This window comes from Galeopterus variegatus, unplaced genomic scaffold (genome assembly GCF_000696425.1).
Source record: "Galeopterus variegatus unplaced genomic scaffold, G_variegatus-3.0.2 Scaffold182, whole genome shotgun sequence".
Classification (NCBI taxonomy): Eukaryota; Metazoa; Chordata; class Mammalia; order Dermoptera; family Cynocephalidae; genus Galeopterus; species Galeopterus variegatus.
Genome location: NW_007726293.1, coordinates 788,282 through 808,854, shown reverse-complemented (window position 1 = coordinate 808,854; position 20,573 = coordinate 788,282). Strand labels below are relative to the sequence as shown.

The following is a 20,573-nucleotide window of genomic DNA, read 5'->3' as shown; positions in this document are numbered from 1 at the left end:
CATTTTTAAAAAAAAAAAAAAAAAAAAAAAACTCCTTATATTTCAACTATGAGTAGTAAGAATAACGATAAATAATAAATAGTAGTTTAGACTTGAGTTCGTTCTTTATAACATTTACCAGTAAATAGATATGTAGATTTACTAGAATGTAAGTTCTTCCAGGGCAGGGAGTTTTTTTGTTTGTTTGTTTTGTTCACAGCTGTGTTCCAGCACCAGTAGTTTCACTCTCCCAAAACTTTTCACTGTGAATTTTCAAGTAGAAAACGTTGTCTCATTCTGTTTTATTTGGTCATTTTTTTTTGCTTAATTTAATCAAGGAGCTTTCAACTATCATTCTAAAAGATAGACAAGTTGTTAAAGTGGCTTTGCTGATCAGTAAGTGCTATTAATCATTACCCAAGTAGTTGAGAGGTAATTCTGAGTATTTTTTTAACCTAAATGTTTTAGAGAAAACCTTACTAAAAGGAAACATCTTTGAGATAATCATCCTGAAATATAATATGAAAATGTCAGGGCCGGCCCGGTGGCGCACTGCGCTAGTGCACCGCTTGGGAAGCGCGGCGGCGCTCCCACCGAGGGTTCGGATCCCACATGCAGACCGGTTCCCGCTCACTGGCTGAGCGAGGCGCGGGGGCAACACCGAGGGTTGCGATCCCGTTGCCGGTCCTGGTCCGGTACGGGGGCGACACTGAGGGTTGCGATCCGTTGCCGGACACGGAAAAAGACCAAAAAAAAAAGTCAGAAAACCAAGTTGCTAACAATTAAGATGATGTATTTCAGTATAGTCACTAAATGAGCTAACTAAAAAATGTGAGGAAAACATTTTGTGGAGTAATAGGACCTGATTTTCAGATGAGAAACAGTTCAGTTTGTATATGGCATGACTTAAAATTAAAGAAAAAAATGCTCTAGTAACAAAACTTAATTATTGATTTACCAAACTACTGATAAAATTACCTTACGTCTGTAGGATACTGTTGTTAGAGACCCTTACTTTTAGCGGTGGTCTGTATGTGGGATCCGAACCCTCGGGTGGGAGCGCCACCGCACTTCCCAAGCGGCGCAGTATCCATTGCGCCACCGGGCCGGCCCAGGACTTATTTGTTTTAATGATTTGTGGAGAGTCTCTTTATTGTGAGATTGGAGAATGCCCCCTTTTTGTACAAAGGAAAACCTGAGCACCAGTCTTTTAAGGCTATACTAGCTACATTGCCATTAAAAAAAAGAAAGAAAAATCTGATTGTCTGTGTCTGTTGACTTTTTTTTGGGGGGGGGGGCAATTGGCAAGTAAGGGGAGCCAAACCCATGACCTTGGTGTTATAAGGCTGTGCTCTAACCCACTGAGCCAACTGACCCAGCCCTCTGTTGACTATTTGATGTTGTGAAGCTAATAAAAACATACATTGTAATCTTTTGTTGATGTATACATCATACGTAATTTTACTAGACTAGCTGAGGATATGATTTAATCATTCTGAATAATTAAATATAAATTTTGGTTTGGTTTAATTTTCAAAGAATTTAATAAATATATTTGTGCTTATCAGGAGAATGTTTTGCTTTGATGAGGGAAGCTTTTTCAATTTTTAACCTCTAAGTAGTCGATATATACTTTCATTGGTTGAAGTGAATCCAGAATATCCATTTTGGTCTGAAATAAAAGAGGAGTGTTCAAAGATACCTCTACCTTTCCTTATTATTCTTCTGCAAACTTTGAGGATTTATTGGAGAAGAAAGTTGAGATATAGGAGTCTTTTATGCTTTTGCCTAGGGTATTTCAAAAACAAGTGAAGTTGTAAGTCATGCATTTTAAATGAAATTTCTGTTTTAAATGTTTGTTTTAGGATAGTGGAGATTATCCACTTACAATGGCCGGTCCTCAGTGGAAGAAGTTCAAATCCAGTTTTTGTGAATTTATTGGCGTGTTAGTACGGCAGTGTCAATATAGTATCATATATGATGAGTACATGATGGATACGGTCATTTCACTTCTTACAGGATTGTCTGACTCTCAAGTCAGAGCATTTCGACATACAAGCACCCTGGCAGGTCAGTATTTAGAAATATTTCCTCTGTATTGCCTTAGGTTAGGGATGAAAAAAATTCTCATTAAAAGAGAAAGGAAATAATAGTGAATTAATTAATTTTATTTATAAAGTACCACTAAAAGGATACTCCCCTTACCTTCCCTGTGGATACTAGGAATGGGATGATATTTTAAGTTTTGATTCTGTGAAGGTATACTATAGCTAGTATATGGTGATTTTCTTGGGGTAAACCTACTTGATAGCTGGGTCACAACAAGGGAAAATTTATTGATAGGTATATGTTGGGTTCTTGAAAGATGTGTTATCAAGGAGGATATTGATGGCAGATTTGAGGAGGCTGTTACACTCACTCATTTTAGATAAGTGGTCTTGATGACCATATAGTTTGTCTCTGGTGTGCATAGCCTCTCTAGGTAGGATGGCCTCTACTGGGTGATGCTTATTTTTTAAATCACACTGCAAAAAGTTGATTTGTCTCATGTTTCTGGGTAACTTTAGGCTGGGTCAAATTGTTTGATCTTTAAATTTTAGTGAAATGAATTACATTTTTATGCCTCACATGGTTAATTCTAGGACAGTGATTTTTGTGTTGATGTGGATAAAATCTTTTGGTTTCTATTTTATACTAATGGTAAAATTGCTGATAGATACACTCTTATTGCATATGTGCCTTTTGATTTGAGTTTGTATAAATCAAATAGGCATTTATTATTATTATAGTATTCTAAGCCTTAATGATATTTTGATTTCTTTTTTTTTTTTGTCTTTTCTCCGTGTCCGGCAACGGATCGCAACCCTCAGTGTTGCCCCCGTACCGGACCGGGGACCGGCAACGGGATTGCAAACCTCGGTGTTGCTCCCGCGCCTCGCTCAGCCAGTGAGCAGGAACCGGTCTGTATGTGGGATCCGAACCCTCGGGCGGGAGCGCCACCACGCTTCCCAAGCGGCGCACTATCCAGTGCGCCACCGGGCCGGCCCAATATTTTGATTTCTATCTGCAAAAACTTGTTTATTTTCTAACTATGGAGATTTTTTTCCCTTAGAATATTTTCTCAAAGAATTAAAGCTGTGATTAAAGATGTGCTTCTGATTCCTCCATTGTTAAAAATAAAATGTAGACGTTTCCTGTAGATTCTGTTTTTGTTTTTAGATTTGAAGTCACAATATATGAATGTGGTCTTCCTTTATGTATTTAAGGTAGCGTTCAGTGTCAAGAACTTGATGGGTAAATTCCATTAAAACAAGTATTCTGATGTAAGGTGAATAATTTTAGAGTGACAAACTGGTTTGCTGAGGGTGTGAAATAGATTAGAGCAGAAAATTGGGAAATCTCTTTTTAAGAGAGCCAGTAGCCACAAATTTAAGATGTAGTTTTGCTTTGTTGTGTCATGCAGTGCACCAAGTCTGAGAAATAGTCTGGAGTAAACTAAAGGAAGTATAAAATGATCTTTCAATTAAAAAGTTTTAAATCCTAGGCAATAAGAGTGTTGTTTTAGGAGTAAGAGTTGAGTAACAGAATTTGTGGGGATCTGGAGGAAGTTTTATGAAAAAGCACTTTGTTGAGTGATGTTATACTTTTTACTTTTCATGTGGATCTGTTCTTAGTGATTTTTTCATTGTCTTTATGGTGAAATGTAATGGAATAAAAGTATAGAAAGCAAATACTGATAAAGCTCTTCAACATTTTACCACAATATAATTTGATTTAAAGCAGTCAAGTTCCCTTTGGTTGCTGAGATACTATGTGACTTCTGCATGAACTAAAATTTACTTAGAAGGTGAATCATGATCTCTGAAAAAGATCATTGTAGGGGACCTATTATAGAATAGTGGAATCTAAGCATAGTCTGAAGTCATATTACCTTGTTTTGAATCCTGGTTTAACTACTAATATGAATTGTGTAATCTGAGGCAAATTTCTTTATCTCCCTTAGCTTCAGTTTCCTCATGAATGAAATGGGGATAATACTTACCTTTGAGGGCTGTTGTGAGGATTAGGAGATAATCTATGAAAAATACTTAACATAGGCAACTGACTGATGTATAGCAAGTATTCAGTACCCGTTACCTGTTTTATTATTGTTGTCATTTGTAGCAGCAGTATTTTTCTTTTGTGTTAGAAGCAGAGTAGCTCATCTCTGCTTAATTCCTCTTAATTTTATCTTAAATTGTATATTTTTGCGTCAGTTACACTAATTTCAACATTTTACTCTTTAAAAAATAGCTATGAAGTTGATGACAGCTTTAGTGAATGTGGCACTAAATCTTAGCATTAATATGGATAATACACAAAGACAATATGAAGCAGAACGGAATAAAATGATTGGAAAACGAGCCAATGAGAGGCTAGAACTCCTGCTACAAAAACGGAAAGAGGTAAGCTTTTATATTTAATATTTTCGCTGTTAGTGTGTGACCAACGTGGTCACCATTAATTATGATATAACATTGCTAGTCTTTCAGATAATTATAAAAAATATTTAAATTTATATAACATTTCAAATTGTTCATGTGTCTGACTTAACGTTAGTTGAATATCCACGTCAATAATATCTGGTTTGTATATTTTCTGTCTGTATACACTGATATTAAGAGGATTGAGCTTTATGTAAGGAGACTTGGATTAGTCTAACAAGTTGACTTTTATTATTATCAATTAATTAATTAATTAATTAAATTTTTTGGCTGCTGGCCCGTACAGGGATCCAAACCCTCACTCTAACCAACTGAAGTATTATTTATCTTTACTGTGAAAATATCTCTCCTAACTACTTTTCTCAGCTTTTTTCAGGATGAAATGAAGTTTCACAATTATGCAAAATCACATTGAAAGCTAAAACTTACAAGATATTTTATTGGTGTGTGATTTGTACAGTAGGAGGCACTTAGTTAACATTGCCCACCAAATTCAACTTTGAATGAGTAAAATATTTTTTTCAGCATTATGCTGAATAGTAGTAAATAAGATCTTTTTTTTTTTTTTTTAATTTTTATTTTGTCAATATACAATGTATATGATTATGTAAATAAGATCTTTTAATGCTGCATTTGTAATTTAAATTCTTCCTTCTTTGGTGATATAATATTTTGCTATCCCACAGTGGAGAGATTTATTTTCATTCTAATAGGCAAAGTCTGATGTTTCAAAAATATTAGCAATGCAGTTGTTCAAATAGTTGTCATGGTAATTTGGCGGGGGGTGGGGGAGAGCAGCTGTAATTTTAAATAGTCAATAACTTTTAAAAATACCCTGACTCAAGAAAATAAGAATAATCTTGCTCATATTTCCCTCATGCCTAAATTCCTCATCTTTTTATATAATTTGCAATGAAGAATTGATAATTTTGCCTCTTAATTTACTTAGTAAATTTCATTGGTTGATTTATTAGGTGAATATAAAGCATGTCTTAATCCTTGAACTTATGACCTAATTCTTGGATATAAATTTAAGATTGTGAACATAGAATGAGTGGATAAAGGTAAGAGGGCTTTGAGATTACAATTCCTGTACAAATATAAAATATTAATACTTCTAGGTTAGGGTTAAGTTTTTTTTCTTTTTTTAAAACATGACCGGTAAGGGGATCTTAACCCTTGGCTTGGTGCTGTCAGCACCACGCTCAGCCAATGAGCTAACCGGCCATCCCTATATAGGATCTGAACGCGTGGACTTGGTGTTATCCACACCGCACTCTCCCAAGTGAGCCACAGGCCGGCCCTACGGTTAAGTTTTTTAACATGTTTAAAGACAGTCTGTACCTTTGACTGTGCTAATGAATATAAGAAGTACATGCCCTTGTTAGCATTATTTGGAAATACAAGATTGTATTCATGCGAAGAAAGAAAACTACATTTTACAAAAGGACAGAACATAATCTAAAAGCTAATTTATTATTAGATTGTGAAAGAAACAATCCTCTTAACTCTCAAGCTTCAAGCTCTGAATTGAAAATATATGTGAATAGATAAATTAACTAAGGTTTGAAATGTTTACCTGATTATTTCAGGTCAGTCTTTCTTCCCTCAAAAGAATTTATCAGGGAGACAATTTTTTTTTTTTACCTAGTTATCGTACTCTAATCCTTTTTGTTCTTTGAGCAGGCACTAGTTAACATGACTTCTTTTTCAGACTATAAAGATCAAGATAACGAAAAATTATGCTTTTTTGATATGAACACATGTGTTATATAATCAATGATGTTGTAAAAGTAAACTTATATAACAGATTTCTTTACAGTTCCTTTATACACTGAAAATTTGTGAGCATTAGAAAAAAATTAAAAGCCAAGTCAAATATTTCAAGTATCAAGGGACTTCAGCTACCTCATATACAACTGTTAATTTTTCTGTGTGGTTATTGTTGTCTAGTAGAATTATAAATTAGATGTAATCACCGAAGTATGGAGAAACCTACATTTCTTGGTGCTCATTACAACTTTTAGTTGTTCTTTTGGTTGTCTTCCTTTTCAATAGAAAAGAAATGCTGTGTTTTTCTTACAGCTTCAGGAGAATCAAGATGAAATAGAAAATATGATGAATGCAATATTTAAAGGAGTATTTGTACATAGATACCGGTAAGTCAGGACACCTTTTTCATAAGTGGCACTGTGTAATTTTTGCTCTGCAGGTCTTGATATATTTAGTGGTTTAGGCAGTATAAGTTAGTGGAAAGAATGTTATAGTAAGATCAATGTGAGAATCAAAGCCCTGCTACTGAGTCACTCTGAGCAGTCATTTATCTGCTCTGAGCTTCATGTTTCCCACCTGAAAATGAGATAATTTTGTGCTTAACTTGTAGCTTGCCCAGCCAATGGAAGCTCCTGCTATGATTAGGAGTTAGGGTAAAAATACTTAATTGCTTTTGGATGTATTGTGTTAGTAGAGATTGTATATGCTGACTCCTGACTCTCTTCTTTTCTATTTGGATATCATTGGGAAAATTTGGATAGGCTAAAGTGAGACATTTTCTTTTGCTATTTTGCATGAGCAGAGGAAAGAAATAGGTGATCCTACTTATTACAGCAGAGTAGGTTTCTGCTGTAACATATTCTTAAATATTGGTAGTGTTTTTATTCAACTTTTCTGTCATTTCTTTAACTTGGCTGTTATTGAATCAGGTTAATGCTTGCTTTGTAATGTTCCTGTGTCCATTCTTACCTTTTCATTTCTCTTGTCACCATTACCTTAGTCTATTCCCTTATCGTTCACATGCCTAGAGTTATTGCAGTTTTCTTAAAACATCCTTTTAGTGTGTTATTCCTCTGCCTTCAATGACTCACCAATACCAACAGGATGAATTTAAAAATCATTTAGTCTGACATTGACATTCAAATCCTAATTGAGCTTGGCCTCAATGTTATGTGTAAGTAACTCTCACCTGGAAAATTATGGTCTAGCCAGACTAGTGTGACTGCAGTTGCCTGTACACATCATGCCCAGTAGTGTGAGCAAAGGCTGGGATATGGTATGATGTAGAAAGTGGGGATGGGATTTCGTTTGTAGTTTTATTTCATTTTAAATATTTATGTGTTGATAATTATGCTTTGCCATCTAGACTGTAGTAAGATGTTGGTGTTTGAGGTCATGTTTAGGATCTACTTTATAATCCCCAGTGATAATTAAGATAGTGGTATATTCATAGTAGATATGAAGTACTTGGCATCTCTTGTATAAACTGTAAGTCCTGTGGTATAGTGGCAGTAATTATGCATAATTTTTCCTTCCTCCATTCAGTGATGCAATAGCTGAAATCCGAGCTATATGCATTGAAGAGATTGGTATTTGGATGAAGATGTATAGTGATGCCTTTCTTAATGACAGTTATTTAAAATATGTTGGTTGGACTATGCATGATAAGGTAAGATGTGCCCTATAGACTGCTTGTGTGTCTGCACATAGGCATGGCTCTTTGCAGTTCTCATTCATAATACATGTATATATGAGGGTACTTCAAAAAGTTCATAGAAAAATGGAACTAAAAGATAATATGAATTCTTCCATGAACGTTTTGAAGTACCCTCATTCTTGGGGCCACATTCCTATAAATAAGGCTCTCTCCCGTATTCTTTTCTATCTGCTCTATGAAAACTTGGTCTCTGTCACATAAAATCCTTTAGGTTTTTTGAGTCCTAACCACTGATTTAACCTTCAGTGTTGGCTTAATTTTTGTGCTGAACTATTAGGGATCATGTAGGTAGGTGGTGATAGTAAAGCATTTCTTTAGTGCACAAAGAAGAGCCCTTACTCTGTTATTTGAGTGCCATACATTTAAAACATTTCCTCAATTTTGATTCTCTTTCTTTTATTTAAAAATTGTACCTATTTATGGGGTACAAAGTGAATTTCCAACACACATATACAATGTGTCATGATTAAATCAGGATAATAACATATTCATCACTGCAAACATTTATCTTTATGTTGAGAACATTAGAACTCCCCTCTTCTAACCTTTTGAAAATATACAATTAATTATTATTTTAATAATAATTATAATTAATTATAGTCACCTAGCGGTACTGAAGAACTTTAGAACTTATTCTTCCTATTTAGCTATAAGATTGCATCCCCTAACCAACCTTTCCCTATCCCCTCCCCACTCTTTCCCAGTCTCTAGTAACCACAATTCCACTTTCAACTTCGAGTTCACTTTTTTTTTTGGTCTTTTTTTTGTCTTTTTCCGTGTCCGGCAACGGATCGCAACCCTCAGTGTTGCCCCCGTACCGGACCGGGGACCGGCAACGGGACCGCAACCCTCGGTGTTGCTCCCGCGCCTCGCTCAGCCAGTGAGCGGGAACCGGTCTGTATGTGGGATCCGAACCCTTGGGCGGGAGCGCCGCCGCGCTTCCCAAGCGGCGCACTTATCCAGTGCGCCACCGGGCCGGCTCGAGTTCACTTTTTTAGCTCCCGCATGAGTGTGAGAACATGCAGTTCTCTGTGCATGACTTGTTTGACTTAACACAGTGTCTTCTAGACTCATGTTGCTGTGAATAACAGGGTGATTTTCCCTTTTGATAAACATATATCTCACAACTTGGCCTCTGACCCTTTTTATTTTATTTTTTTTTCATTAAACTACCGTTTTTTTAGCCTGCCTCTCACTGGCCTTGAAGAAGTTCCTTGTATATATTCCTTCCAAACATTACTTTCTGTAAAGGAAAACTTATTGTGAAATATGCCACTGTTCTCTTTTACAATAGTTTTACTTGTAACAAATTTCCAAAAAATTATCAGTTGGCCTACAGAAATAGTAACCTCATAGGCATGTAGGCTTAAACGTCATGTACTGATTTCTCTTTTCACATTATCCCAGATGACAGTTTCTGAAAAAATGCTGTTGTTATAGACCATGTTTAAAATTTTAAAGTAGAAAATACTGTGTACATTTTGAATATTCAGATTGAAAATTCATTGTTTTAATGCATTTTCTCCTTTTGTTTCTTTTAGCAAGGTGAGGTAAGACTCAAGTGTCTTACTGCTCTCCAAGGGCTTTATTATAACAAAGAACTTAATTCCAAACTGGAACTTTTTACCAGTCGGTTCAAGGTTAGTATTACCTTAAGTATTTAAAAATTACTTATAATTTGAAAATATTTTTCTCTTGCTTTTCTTTTAAAGATATTTTGATTTTTTTTTTTTTATTCTTAGGATAGAATTGTGTCTATGACTCTTGACAAAGAATATGATGTTGCAGTGCAAGCAATAAAATTACTCACTCTTGTTTTACAGTAAGTATGTATTTGTTGCATATTACTGATGCGCAGATATCTAAATAATACATCAGAATACTTGTTTCAGATTCATCTAGGTCTAAATTTTAATAGCTTAAATCATGGGATTTTACAGCTAGAAGTTTAATTTCCTCATGTAAAGTTGAGAAAACACAGGAAGGAAGGATCCATAGAATCTGAAATTCTGAGCTAGGAATTTTTATTCCCATTTTCTTGGCCAGTTTCCTTCTTATTTTACTTTTTTTTTTGATGCTCTTGCAATAAAGTTAAACATTTGAGTGTATTAAAAGATGTGCTTATTATTGTGTTTTGTCATGCTTTTTTTTTTTGACCAGTAAGGGGATCACAACCCTCGGCACGGTGTTGTCCGCACCACGCTCAGCCAGTGAGTGCACCGGCCATCCCTATGTAGGATCCGAACCTGCGGCCTCGGCGCTACCAGCGCCGCACTCTCCCGAGTGAGCCATGGGGCCGGCCTTGTTTTGTCGTGCTTTTAATAGAATATGAGCATTTACTAAAACTTCTCTGTTATGCTTCTCATGGTACCTGTAAACAATCTGAATTTTTTTTTTTCCTTTTTGTCTTTTTTCGTGACCGGCAACGGATCGCAACCCTCAGTGTCGCGCCCGTACCGGACCGGGACCGGCATCGGGATCACAACCCTCGGTGTTGCGCCCGCACCTCGCTCAGCCAGTGAGCGGCCGGTCTGTATGTGGGATCCGAACCCTCAGTGGGAGCGCAGCTGCGCTCCCAAGCGGCGCACTGTAGCAGTGCGCCACCGGGCCAGCCCAACAATCTGAATTTAAGATATAGTCTATGTTAATATCTAATAGTGATGCTATTCATCTTTTTCCTTTTAAAAATTGTGATAAAAATATATTTACCATTTTAACCTTTTTTAAAAGTATGGTTCAGTGACATTAAGTATATTCATGTTGTTGTACAACTGTCATCACTATCTCCAGAACTTTTTCATCATTCCGTAACTGAAACTCTGTACCCATTAAACACTAACTCCTCATTTTCTCCTACCCCAGACCCTGGTAACCATTCTTCTACTTTCTTTCTCTATGAATTTGCCTATTCTAGATATTTCATATATGTGTACTCATAATAATATCTGTCCTTTTGTGTCTTGCTTATTTTATTCCGCATGGTGTCTTTAAAGTCCATCCACATAATAGCATCATCAGAAATTTATTCCTTTTGGGCCGGCCCGGTGGCGCACTGCTACAGTGCGCCGCTTGGGAAGCGCGGCGGTGCTCCCGCTGAGGGTTCGGATCCCACATACAGACCGGTTCCCGCTCACTGGCTGAGCGAGGCGTGGGAGCAACACCGAGGGTTGCGATCCCGTTGCCGGTCCCGGTCCGGTATGGGCGTGATACTGAGGGTTGCAGTCCGTTGCCGGACATGAAAAAAGACAAAAAAAAAAAAAATTTATTCCTTTTTATGGCTGCATAATATTTCACTTATGTATATACCACATTGTGTTCATTTACCAGTTGATTGACATTTGGGCTGTTTCCACCTTTTGGCTGTTGTGAATAGTGCTGCTGCGATTGTAGGTGTACAAGTATGTCTTTGAGTCCCTGCTTGCAGTTCTTTTACATATACCCAGAAGTATCACCATATAGATCATATGTTAATTTTATGTTTAATTTTTTTGAGGAACCACCATGATGTTTTCCATAGTGGTTGCCCCATTTCACATACTCACCAGCAGTGTATAAGAGTTCCAATTTCTCTACATCCTCACCAACGCTTTTTGTTTTCTCCTTTTTAAAATAAATATTTATCAGTTGCTTTCTCTGTACCAAGTACTTGGATGGTGTGTTGGGACTCTTAAAATCAAACTCTCCTTGTTTTAAAATAATACAAACATTTTATTAAAGTGCCAAGGAATAAACTAGAAATCTGCCAAATATATCTGAAAAAATGTTAATAAAGTACAATTAAGGGACATAAAAGAAGACTTGAATTTGGAAAGCTTACTTAGGAAAACTCAGTTTTTACAGATTTGTAATCTCCCTAAATGTATATATTTATTCTGATCCAAGTAACAATGGCAGAAAGGTCTCTCTTTTTTAAAAAAAAAATTATAGCAAGCTAATTGTGACATTCATATGGAAAATGCATTGTGCAAGAGTAGCCAGCAGAACTCTGGTAAAAACTAATGAGTGAGGACTAGCCCAATACGATTTTAGGTCGTATTATAAAACCATAGCAATTTAAAAATTTTGGTACTGGTGCATGAATAGACAGAGAGATCAGTGGAACAGAGCAAAGCTAGAGACAAATGCAAGTATATCCAGGATTCTAGTATAAGATGAGGGTGGCATTTTCTGTCAGTGAGAAATACGGTCTGTAGATTTTTTTTGTTTTTTTTGTTTTTTTTTTTCCTTTTTGTCTTTTTTTTCGTGACCGGCAACGGATCGCAACCCTCGGTGTTGCGCCCGCCCCTCGCTCAGCCAGTGAGCGGCCGGTCTGTATGTGGGATCCGAACCCTCGGCAGGAGCGCCACCGCACTTCCCAAGCGGCGCACTACAGCAGTGTGCCACCAGGCCGGCCCTGTAGATGTTTTTATGAGAGCTAGGTTGTATTTGGGAAAAAAGTAAAATTGGATTAGTATTTCATTCCTTAACCCCAAATGACTTTCAGATGGATATTTAAATGCAAATAAATGAAACTGTAAAAGTACTAGATGAAAATGTGGGAAGGTTTAAAAATTTTATTTTGTATGTAAAGTGACTGTGCAAGATTTTTCTGAGCACGACATGAAACCTAGACATAAAAAGATCAATGAATTAAGTACATCATAAACTAAAAATGTCTATATGGCATCAAACATTATAAGCAAACTCAGAAAATAAAGGTCAGATTGGGTAAAATATCTTCATCAAAGGGGTCAGTTTCTATAAATTAGTTACATGAACAGAAACCCGATAGGAAAACAGCTGAAAGTTATGGGTCAGATCATTGACAGAAATACAAATTAGACATGTAAAAAGACAGACATGCATATTAAAGTGAGACCTTTTTTTTTTTTTTTTTTAAAGAAAATACCTATTTTCTTGGCAAAGATTAAAAAAACATTTGGTGATACACTGTGATGTTGAGGATATGCAGAAACAGGGCAGTATCAAAATTTAAAATGCGTGCACGAAAAGATATTAAAATGCTCACATTTTCTAACATAGCATTGTTTGTAATAGCAGATATTAGAAAACAGCCAAGATGTTTATGAAGAGGAAAAATTAAGTTAGTATGTAAAATAATATTATAAGCACTTTACATGGATTTTCTCTCTCATTTATTTATTTATTTATTTATTTTGTGGTTGGCTTGTATAGGGATCTGAACCCTTGACCTTGGTGTAACAAGGCTGCTTTCTAACCAACTAAGCTAACTACCCACCCCGATTTTCTCATTTAATGCAGTAGCCCTGTGAGATGGTGGTGGTTATTTTATCCCCATTTATATGAAATGGACTACATTGCAGTAATTAAAAAGAAGACTGTTCCAGATGTATTGACATTTTCTAAGAATTCATTTATGTGGGCTTTTTTTGAGCAGTCTATTAACCATTTCATTTTCCTTAATTTTAATTGGATTTAATAATTATAAATAGGACGAGTCTTCAAGAAGTTCATGGAAAGATTCGTATTATCTTTTAATTCCATTTCTCCATGAATTTTTTGAAGTACTCTTCTATGTACATGTTATAAAAATTTGAAAGAATCCTGAAATAAGAAAGTAATAGTACGTTACATATATTTCTGCAGCTTCTTTACCCCCTCCTCCATAATACACTACGGACATCTTTTCTCATTGTTTCTGATATTTCTGAAAGGTGATAGACATAGCCATTTATGTTGATTTTCAGTCATATATATACATAATTGAAACTTCTTAAGAACATTACTTCTCAAAAGTTTAAAATGAGTGAACTACTACAGATTTACAGTACTTTAACTGGTCTGGTTCAGTGTTTTTTCATTAAAAAAGACACAAGTGGCTTTTCTGAAAAACAGTTCAGTATTATACATAGAGTAAGTTAAAGCAAAATGATTTTGAAACATGAATTTTAAAAATTTAGTTTCTTTTTCTCTCAAAAAGAAGTAATACTTCCTAGACATTAGACTTCTGGAAGCCTTTACCATAACAGAAAACCAAAAAGTAAAAAGAATCTGTGCTCTTTTAGAAACTAATGTTCATAGGCTTATCTCTGTGGCAGTGTTCCTATGGTTTTTAATTTGTCTATAATGGTAGAAACCTAGAATGTCTATCTCACAGTAGACTGGAAGCATATTAGGAGAGAAAGACCTGCCATAGGCCAGGACAGATTAATTGTGGAGGTGAGACAGAGATGGTAGAGTGAGATTGGGTAGGGATTTTGTTTTAGATTTATGCACTTCTGTATTGTTTAACTTTTTTCAAACAAGGTATATTATGATTTTATGATAAATTTAAAAATAACATAAAGGGATCTGCAGAAAATCTTCTAAGGAAAAAATTCCCATGTATTTGTATAATTATATGTAACATAAAACATTTTTATAATATCATTTTTCTTTTTTTTTTTTTTCCTTTTTGTCTTTTTTCGTGACCGGCAACGGATCGCAGCCCTCAGTGTCGCGCCCGTACCGGACCGGGACCGGCCACGGGATCGCAACCCTCGGTGTTGCTCCCGCCCCTCGCTCAGCCAGTGAGCGGCCGGTCTGTATGTGGGATCCGAACCCTCGGCGGGAGCGCCACCGCGCTTCTCAAGCGGCGCACTATAGCAGTGCGCCTCCGGGCCGGCCCATTGAGTGTTGTTTTTGATGGGCTGCTAAAAATGACTGTGATTTACCAAGAAGATTTTGTTAGGCTTATTATTTTATTTTTAATTTTTAATTTTTTTAAATAAGATCAGGAAAGTGAGCACTGCATTTTTTAGTAAGATTTTCCCAGTGACAGACTGCAATGAAAGATCTTTTCTTTTCTTTTTTTCTTTTTTTGGCATCTGGCTTGTACTGGGATCCTAACCCGTGTCCTTTGTGTTATTAGCACCGTGCTTTTACAAAGTGAGCTAACCGGCCAGTCCTGCAATGAAAGATCTTTGGCACTTAAACTTTAATTTTTTGGAAAATCTACTTGCATTGCCTTATGTGGTGTTCAGTACATGGTGGATGAAGTACTCTTCATCAGTGTGAGATAAGTGGGGCATTAGTATATTTTAATGTTGTGATACTGACTTTCCTTAGTATTACTATGAAATATATGCAAAGTGTTCTCTATGATTATGAACTCTAAGCTCTTAGCATGCTACCACTTTACTTTCTACATTAGTTTTCATTATTTTGTTTTCATTTCCCTTTAGCATCCATATCACAGAATTTTCTTCAACATTTATTTGTTCACATTCTGTATTTACTCTTTTTTTTGTTTTGTGACCGGTAAGGGGATTGCAACCCCTGGCTTGGTGTCGCCCGCACTGCGCTCAGCCAGTGAGCGCACCGGCCATCCCTATATAGGATCCGAACCTGCGTCTGGAGCATCGCTGCGCACCCAAGCGCCGCACTCTCCTGAGTGCGCCACAGGGCTGGCCCTTTACTCTTAATTTTACCTCCCATTTAGCTTTTTAAAAAAATTTTAAAAACCATTTTATCGTGGATTATAATACATATACAGAAAAGAGCATAAAAATAAATGTACAAAAATGTGTAATGTAATGAATTGTTTTAAGAGGAACACTTATGTACCCACCATCAGGGTTGTGCAAGCATCCCAGAGCCTTCCCCCCTATCTCCTTTGCCAAGCAGAAGCCTCTTCTGTCCCCTGCAGGTGACTGACCACTATCCTGCTGTTCCATGGGATCACTTCTTCGCCTCTCTGTGTGCTTTCCTCATCTAAACTGTAGATGACAGGGATATGTTTACTTCTTCCCTAAACACTAGATATTTTTTCACTCTTTTGAACTTTACATAAGTGAAATTAAGTAGGTGTTTTTTTTTTTTTTTTTGGCGACTAGCTAGTACAGGGATCTGAACCCTTGATCTTGGTATTATCAGCACCATGCTTTCCCAGTGCTCTCCCAAGTGAGTTAATCAGCCAGCCCCTACAGTTTGTATTTTGTATGTGCATTTAAAAAAAAAATTTATTGAATCATAGTTGATTGTACATATTTTTTGGGTTTAACATTGACATATGTTGATCAAATTAATATTACTAGCATATATATTGTTACAAATCGTATGTATTCTTTATGCCCCTTGTCCAATCTCTCCCATCCCCCCTCTCTTCCCCCTCCCACCTCTAATTACCCTAGATTTCTTCTCTCCTTCTGAAAGAGTAATGGTTACTCTGTTGATTTGTTGCCTAGATGACTTGTCCAATGCTGAGAGGTATGTTCAGGTCCCCCAGTATTACCATAGAGCAGATGCTTCTTCTGTCACTCTGGAATGGGCTTTATGGAGAGAGACATCCTCTTCTTTTCTTTGGTCTCTGCTGGTGACTGTCCTTGTGTCAATGCACTCCAGTGGCTGGTGGACCATCTGCACTGTGGTTGTGGTGTCTAGCCACTTTCATGGCAGCCGTGGTTATTGAGGTGGCTGTGGTGGGCCACACACATGGAGGTGATATTTTGGCATGCTCCTTGGTGCTGGCGGTGTGCCTGGTTGTGGGAAGGAGTGTGTGTGGGGGGTCCAGTCCCTGGCTCCATATCCCAGGTCGCCGGGCAGGCCCCAAGGTGCCAGCAGTGTGCCTGGTTGTTGGGGGGGGGGGCAGTCCTCAGGTCCCCAGGTGGGCCCCAAGGCACTGGCAGTGTTCCTGGGCCAGAACTAATTTGTTGTCCTTTGCTTCTAAAATGGGGGAACTTCCTCTGGGGACCAGTACTTGAGCTGTGTGGTTTAGCTAAATTGCTGCTTTGCTGCTAATTCCCTAGGGAAAGCTTTTTGTGCAGCTCAGGTTTTAATGGTTGACTTTATAGGTGCTTCTGGCTCTCCAGAGACCTGGTGTAGCTGAGTTGTGTAGAAATTCTGACCTGGGCCTGAGTCTTTTCATCAAACTGCACCCCATGCAATTCTGTATTCCTGACCAGTCTCCAAGTGGTCCTTGCTGTGCCTCAGTGTTCCCCTGGTAGGCTCGTCTCCCCCACCGCCCGTGCTCCAAACACTTCCCATGGGACAGGGCAGGCTGTGCGCTGGTCCCTTAACGATGACCCATCAGCCTCTGAGTGGCTCCTTTTTTTCAGTTGTTGTGGCTCCTTGCTCCTATGTTGGTCCATGGGAACCCTATTAGTGGTCTTGCTGGCCTGGGGGCTGCCAAGGTCCTCTTCTCCCTGTCGCCTCCAAGTAACTCCATCTGAAGGACACAACTGTGGCTTTTGCTGGCACCTGCTCCATCCGTTCAGCATCCCCGGCCTTAAAGTGGCTGTGGCATGAAATGGAGCAGTTTTTTCTTTCTCTCATCATGGTTTCTCCCACCTTCATGTACTCCGTAGCTCTCTCCTCTTCTTTCCCTGAGCTCTAGTGACCCCAGCTTGGCTGTTTTTGCTTTTTTATAGTTGCAAATTGGTTGATTTGTGAGAGAGAGTGATGCTTGGGACTGTCTATTCCGTCATCTTGACTGGAAGACTGTGTCCCATTTATTTTTCATTGTAACAAAATACTCAGCTCTTTTGTTGAGGCAAACTTTTACCAACAGGTGATAATTAAATAAGGCTGATACCTTTTAAATTTTTCTTTGACACAAATTTGTGAAAGTTTACAATTGTTAAATGTATGAACATGAATTTTTGTACTCTTAATATGCTTAGAATTATGACATCACTAAAAAAACCTGTTACTGCTTATTTCTTTTTAGGAGTAGTGAAGAAGTTCTTACTGCTGAAGATTGTGAAAATGTCTATCATCTAGTTTACTCAGCTCACCGGCCAGTAGCAGTAGCAGCTGGAGAATTTCTCTACAAAAAGTAAATCTGTTCCTGTTATTTATTTTCTAAAGAATACTTTCATAACATTTATTGTATTGTACTTTATTAAAATACACAAACATATATAACTTATTTAAAAAATTACTCAGCACAGGTCAAATTGAAGTTTTCACATTTTACTATTTCCTTTAAAAGTTTAGATTTCTCCCCTCCAGTTCCTTTGATGTAAGTTAGATCTTTAAAGGGAAATGTACCCATGTCTTTTAATGAATATGCTTAAAAGAAGACCTAATTATAATATTAAGACTGAATTCTTTCTAATTGTTCACTCTTCTTTATACCTACTTCAACTTCCAAATATTGCCTGTACTACACTATTTAATCTTAAGCTTTTTTTATTTTTCATTAGAAAATATTAAAGGCTCTGCTGTAAGTACTTAATATAGTATGATTTAACAATCCCAAGAATCCTATGATCACTTTACTTTTATGATGCTATTTAACATCTCAGATTGGGTAGTATGGATAGCAGTGTGAACATCTGATCACAGAAAACATTCAGCAAATGTTACGTAATACCTTTGATAGAGAACATTTTGAACTACATGGAGTAAATAATTTTTTTGGTATGATTTTATTAAAATGCCCATTTGGGGCTGGTTCGAAGGTAGTGAGTTATCTCAATTGACTGTTCACAGTCATTTACAGATCAAATTCCTTGTTTTACTTCCCCCCCCTTTTCAATAGTGCACTTGACTAGTCTTAAAAATAATAAAACTAAAATAAATAAATGCCCATTTGGGGTACAAATGTATTACAAAGAATAGGTGGTGTAAAAGATTGACAATACAGTTTTCTATTCATCATTATGCAGTGTTCTCTTTTGTTGTTTATGAGGAAAAACAGCCATGTTGTCCATAGAAAAAGGCCACTAAAGTTGGGGTAATTTTACAAAAATGGATAGAAGTAAAATATAGGATCAGTTTTAAAGAAAAATACGTATCAAATATGTATCATTTTTGTGCATAAATGGTGTAGGTTAGTCAGTGTACTACCTTTATGAAAGGAAGCAGTTGTATGAAATGCAGTGAGGTTTTAAAAAAAATAATTTATAGGGCCAGCCCGTGGCTCACTTGGGGGAGAGTGGTGCTAACAATACCAACTCAAGGGTTAAGATCCACTTACCGGTCATCTTTAGAGGGGGATATATATATATATATATAAAATAACTCAGTAGACTTAACTTGAGAAGTTACATTAAAAGGACTTAGAAGTACTATCAAGAGTGAAAAAAGGTTTATAGCAATTATTTGCTTAATGGTATAATGTTGGACAATATTGTACCTACCCACTTCCCCTTTATAATTTGTTATATGCTTAAATATGGAATCCAAACAGTGAATTTAATGTTTTTGATTAGGAAATAAGATTTTTTGTTTTAAATTAAGTATTTTGCTTTGTTCATAGGCTTTTTAGTCGTAGAGATCCAGAGGAGGATGGAATGATGAAAAGAAGGGGAAGACAAGGTCCAAATGCCAATCTTGTTAAGACATTGGTTTTTTTCTTCCTGGAAAGTGAGGTTAGTTGATCTTATTTATTTATTTTCAGAAATTTTTGGAGAAGGGGTTAAAATGATGTATGTTTAAAAATCTTCCACATAACGAGTAAATTTTGAATAGAATGGAGATCGACCTACTACACAAAATTTTTTTTTTTAAAATACCTTCTGGTTTTTAGTAAGATGTTCAAACAAGATTTATGTATAGTGCTGAGAACATAAATTTTGGAGTGAGAAAAACCTGATAATCTTTAATCTTTGTAAGCTTCAGTTTCCTAGTAAAAAGGTGGGTAATAATTTCTCAGGTAACACTGAGATAATCTACGTTCAACTTTTAGCATGACCTAGCCCATTGTAAATTCTCAAATGTTGGTACCTGCTATTATTACTATTGTTGTAGGTGTGAATTTACATCAGTCTCCCTCAAGCTGAAAATCTACCTGTTAACCAGATTGTGAGTGGGCTCAAAATGTATTTTTGGTGTTCATATTATGTATTATTTAACTAGTGTTAGGGCCTTTCAATTTAATTTTTTAATTGTTTCTATGTAGAGATATACATAATTGGTTTTTGAATATTGACCTCCCATCCTGCAACTTTTCTAAATTTACTTCTTTTAGTAATTTTTAAATAGATTCCTCAGGATTTTCTACAATATGCAGTAGGTCATTTGCAAATAAAGATAATTTTACTTTCTTTCCAGTATTTTTTTCTCATTTATTTTTTTCTTGCTTTATTGAACTGGCTAAGACCTCCAGTAGAATGTTGAATCGAAGTGGTAAGAGTATCCACAAAAATTGATTACATTGTATAATGTCAAATATACTAAATATCCTGATTTGAGCTTCACATTTTGCACACTGGTATTGATATTCAACTCTATACTCCACAGATATATACAATATGTTTCAATAAAAAAATGTATAAAAAAAAGAAGTGGTAAGAGTAGACATCTTTAAATTGTTCCTGATCTTAATGGAAAATCATCTAATATTTTATCATCAGTTATGTTGTTAGCTATAGGTATGTAGGTATTTATTATCAGATTGGTATAAATTTCAAGTTTATATTTATTAGGGTACTTTTGTTGTCTAGACAGTTTTGAAAATAGATTGAGCATGTTTCCTTCTATCCCTTTTTTTGCTGAGAGATTCTATAATGAATGGATTTTGAATTCTGTAAAATACATTTTCTGTGTCCCTTGAGATGATTTTTTATTCTTTTTTATTCTTTTTTTTTTTTTTTTTTTTTTTTTTTTTCCGTGCCCGGCAACGGACCCCAACCCCCACTTTTGCCCCCGCCCCCGCCCGGGCCCGCCAACGGGGT

At 36.4% G+C, this 20,573-nt stretch overlaps 1 protein-coding gene across 2 annotated transcripts in view; it reads left to right on the top strand.

Moving 5' to 3' along the window:
• Positions 1-20,573, top strand: part of STAG2 (stromal antigen 2) — a 122,166-nt gene that overhangs the window by 62,069 nt on the left and 39,524 nt on the right. For both annotated transcript variants that reach the window (XM_008564246.1, XM_008564238.1), the window contains exons 7-14: positions 1,845-2,049; positions 4,273-4,424; positions 6,549-6,622; positions 7,782-7,905; positions 9,495-9,593; positions 9,696-9,775; positions 17,621-17,728; positions 19,157-19,268. In XM_008564246.1, the coding sequence (XP_008562468.1) occupies positions 1,845-2,049; positions 4,273-4,424; positions 6,549-6,622; positions 7,782-7,905; positions 9,495-9,593; positions 9,696-9,775; positions 17,621-17,728; positions 19,157-19,268 (954 nt within the window). The remainder of the gene's footprint in view (positions 1-1,844; positions 2,050-4,272; positions 4,425-6,548; positions 6,623-7,781; positions 7,906-9,494; positions 9,594-9,695; positions 9,776-17,620; positions 17,729-19,156; positions 19,269-20,573) is intronic.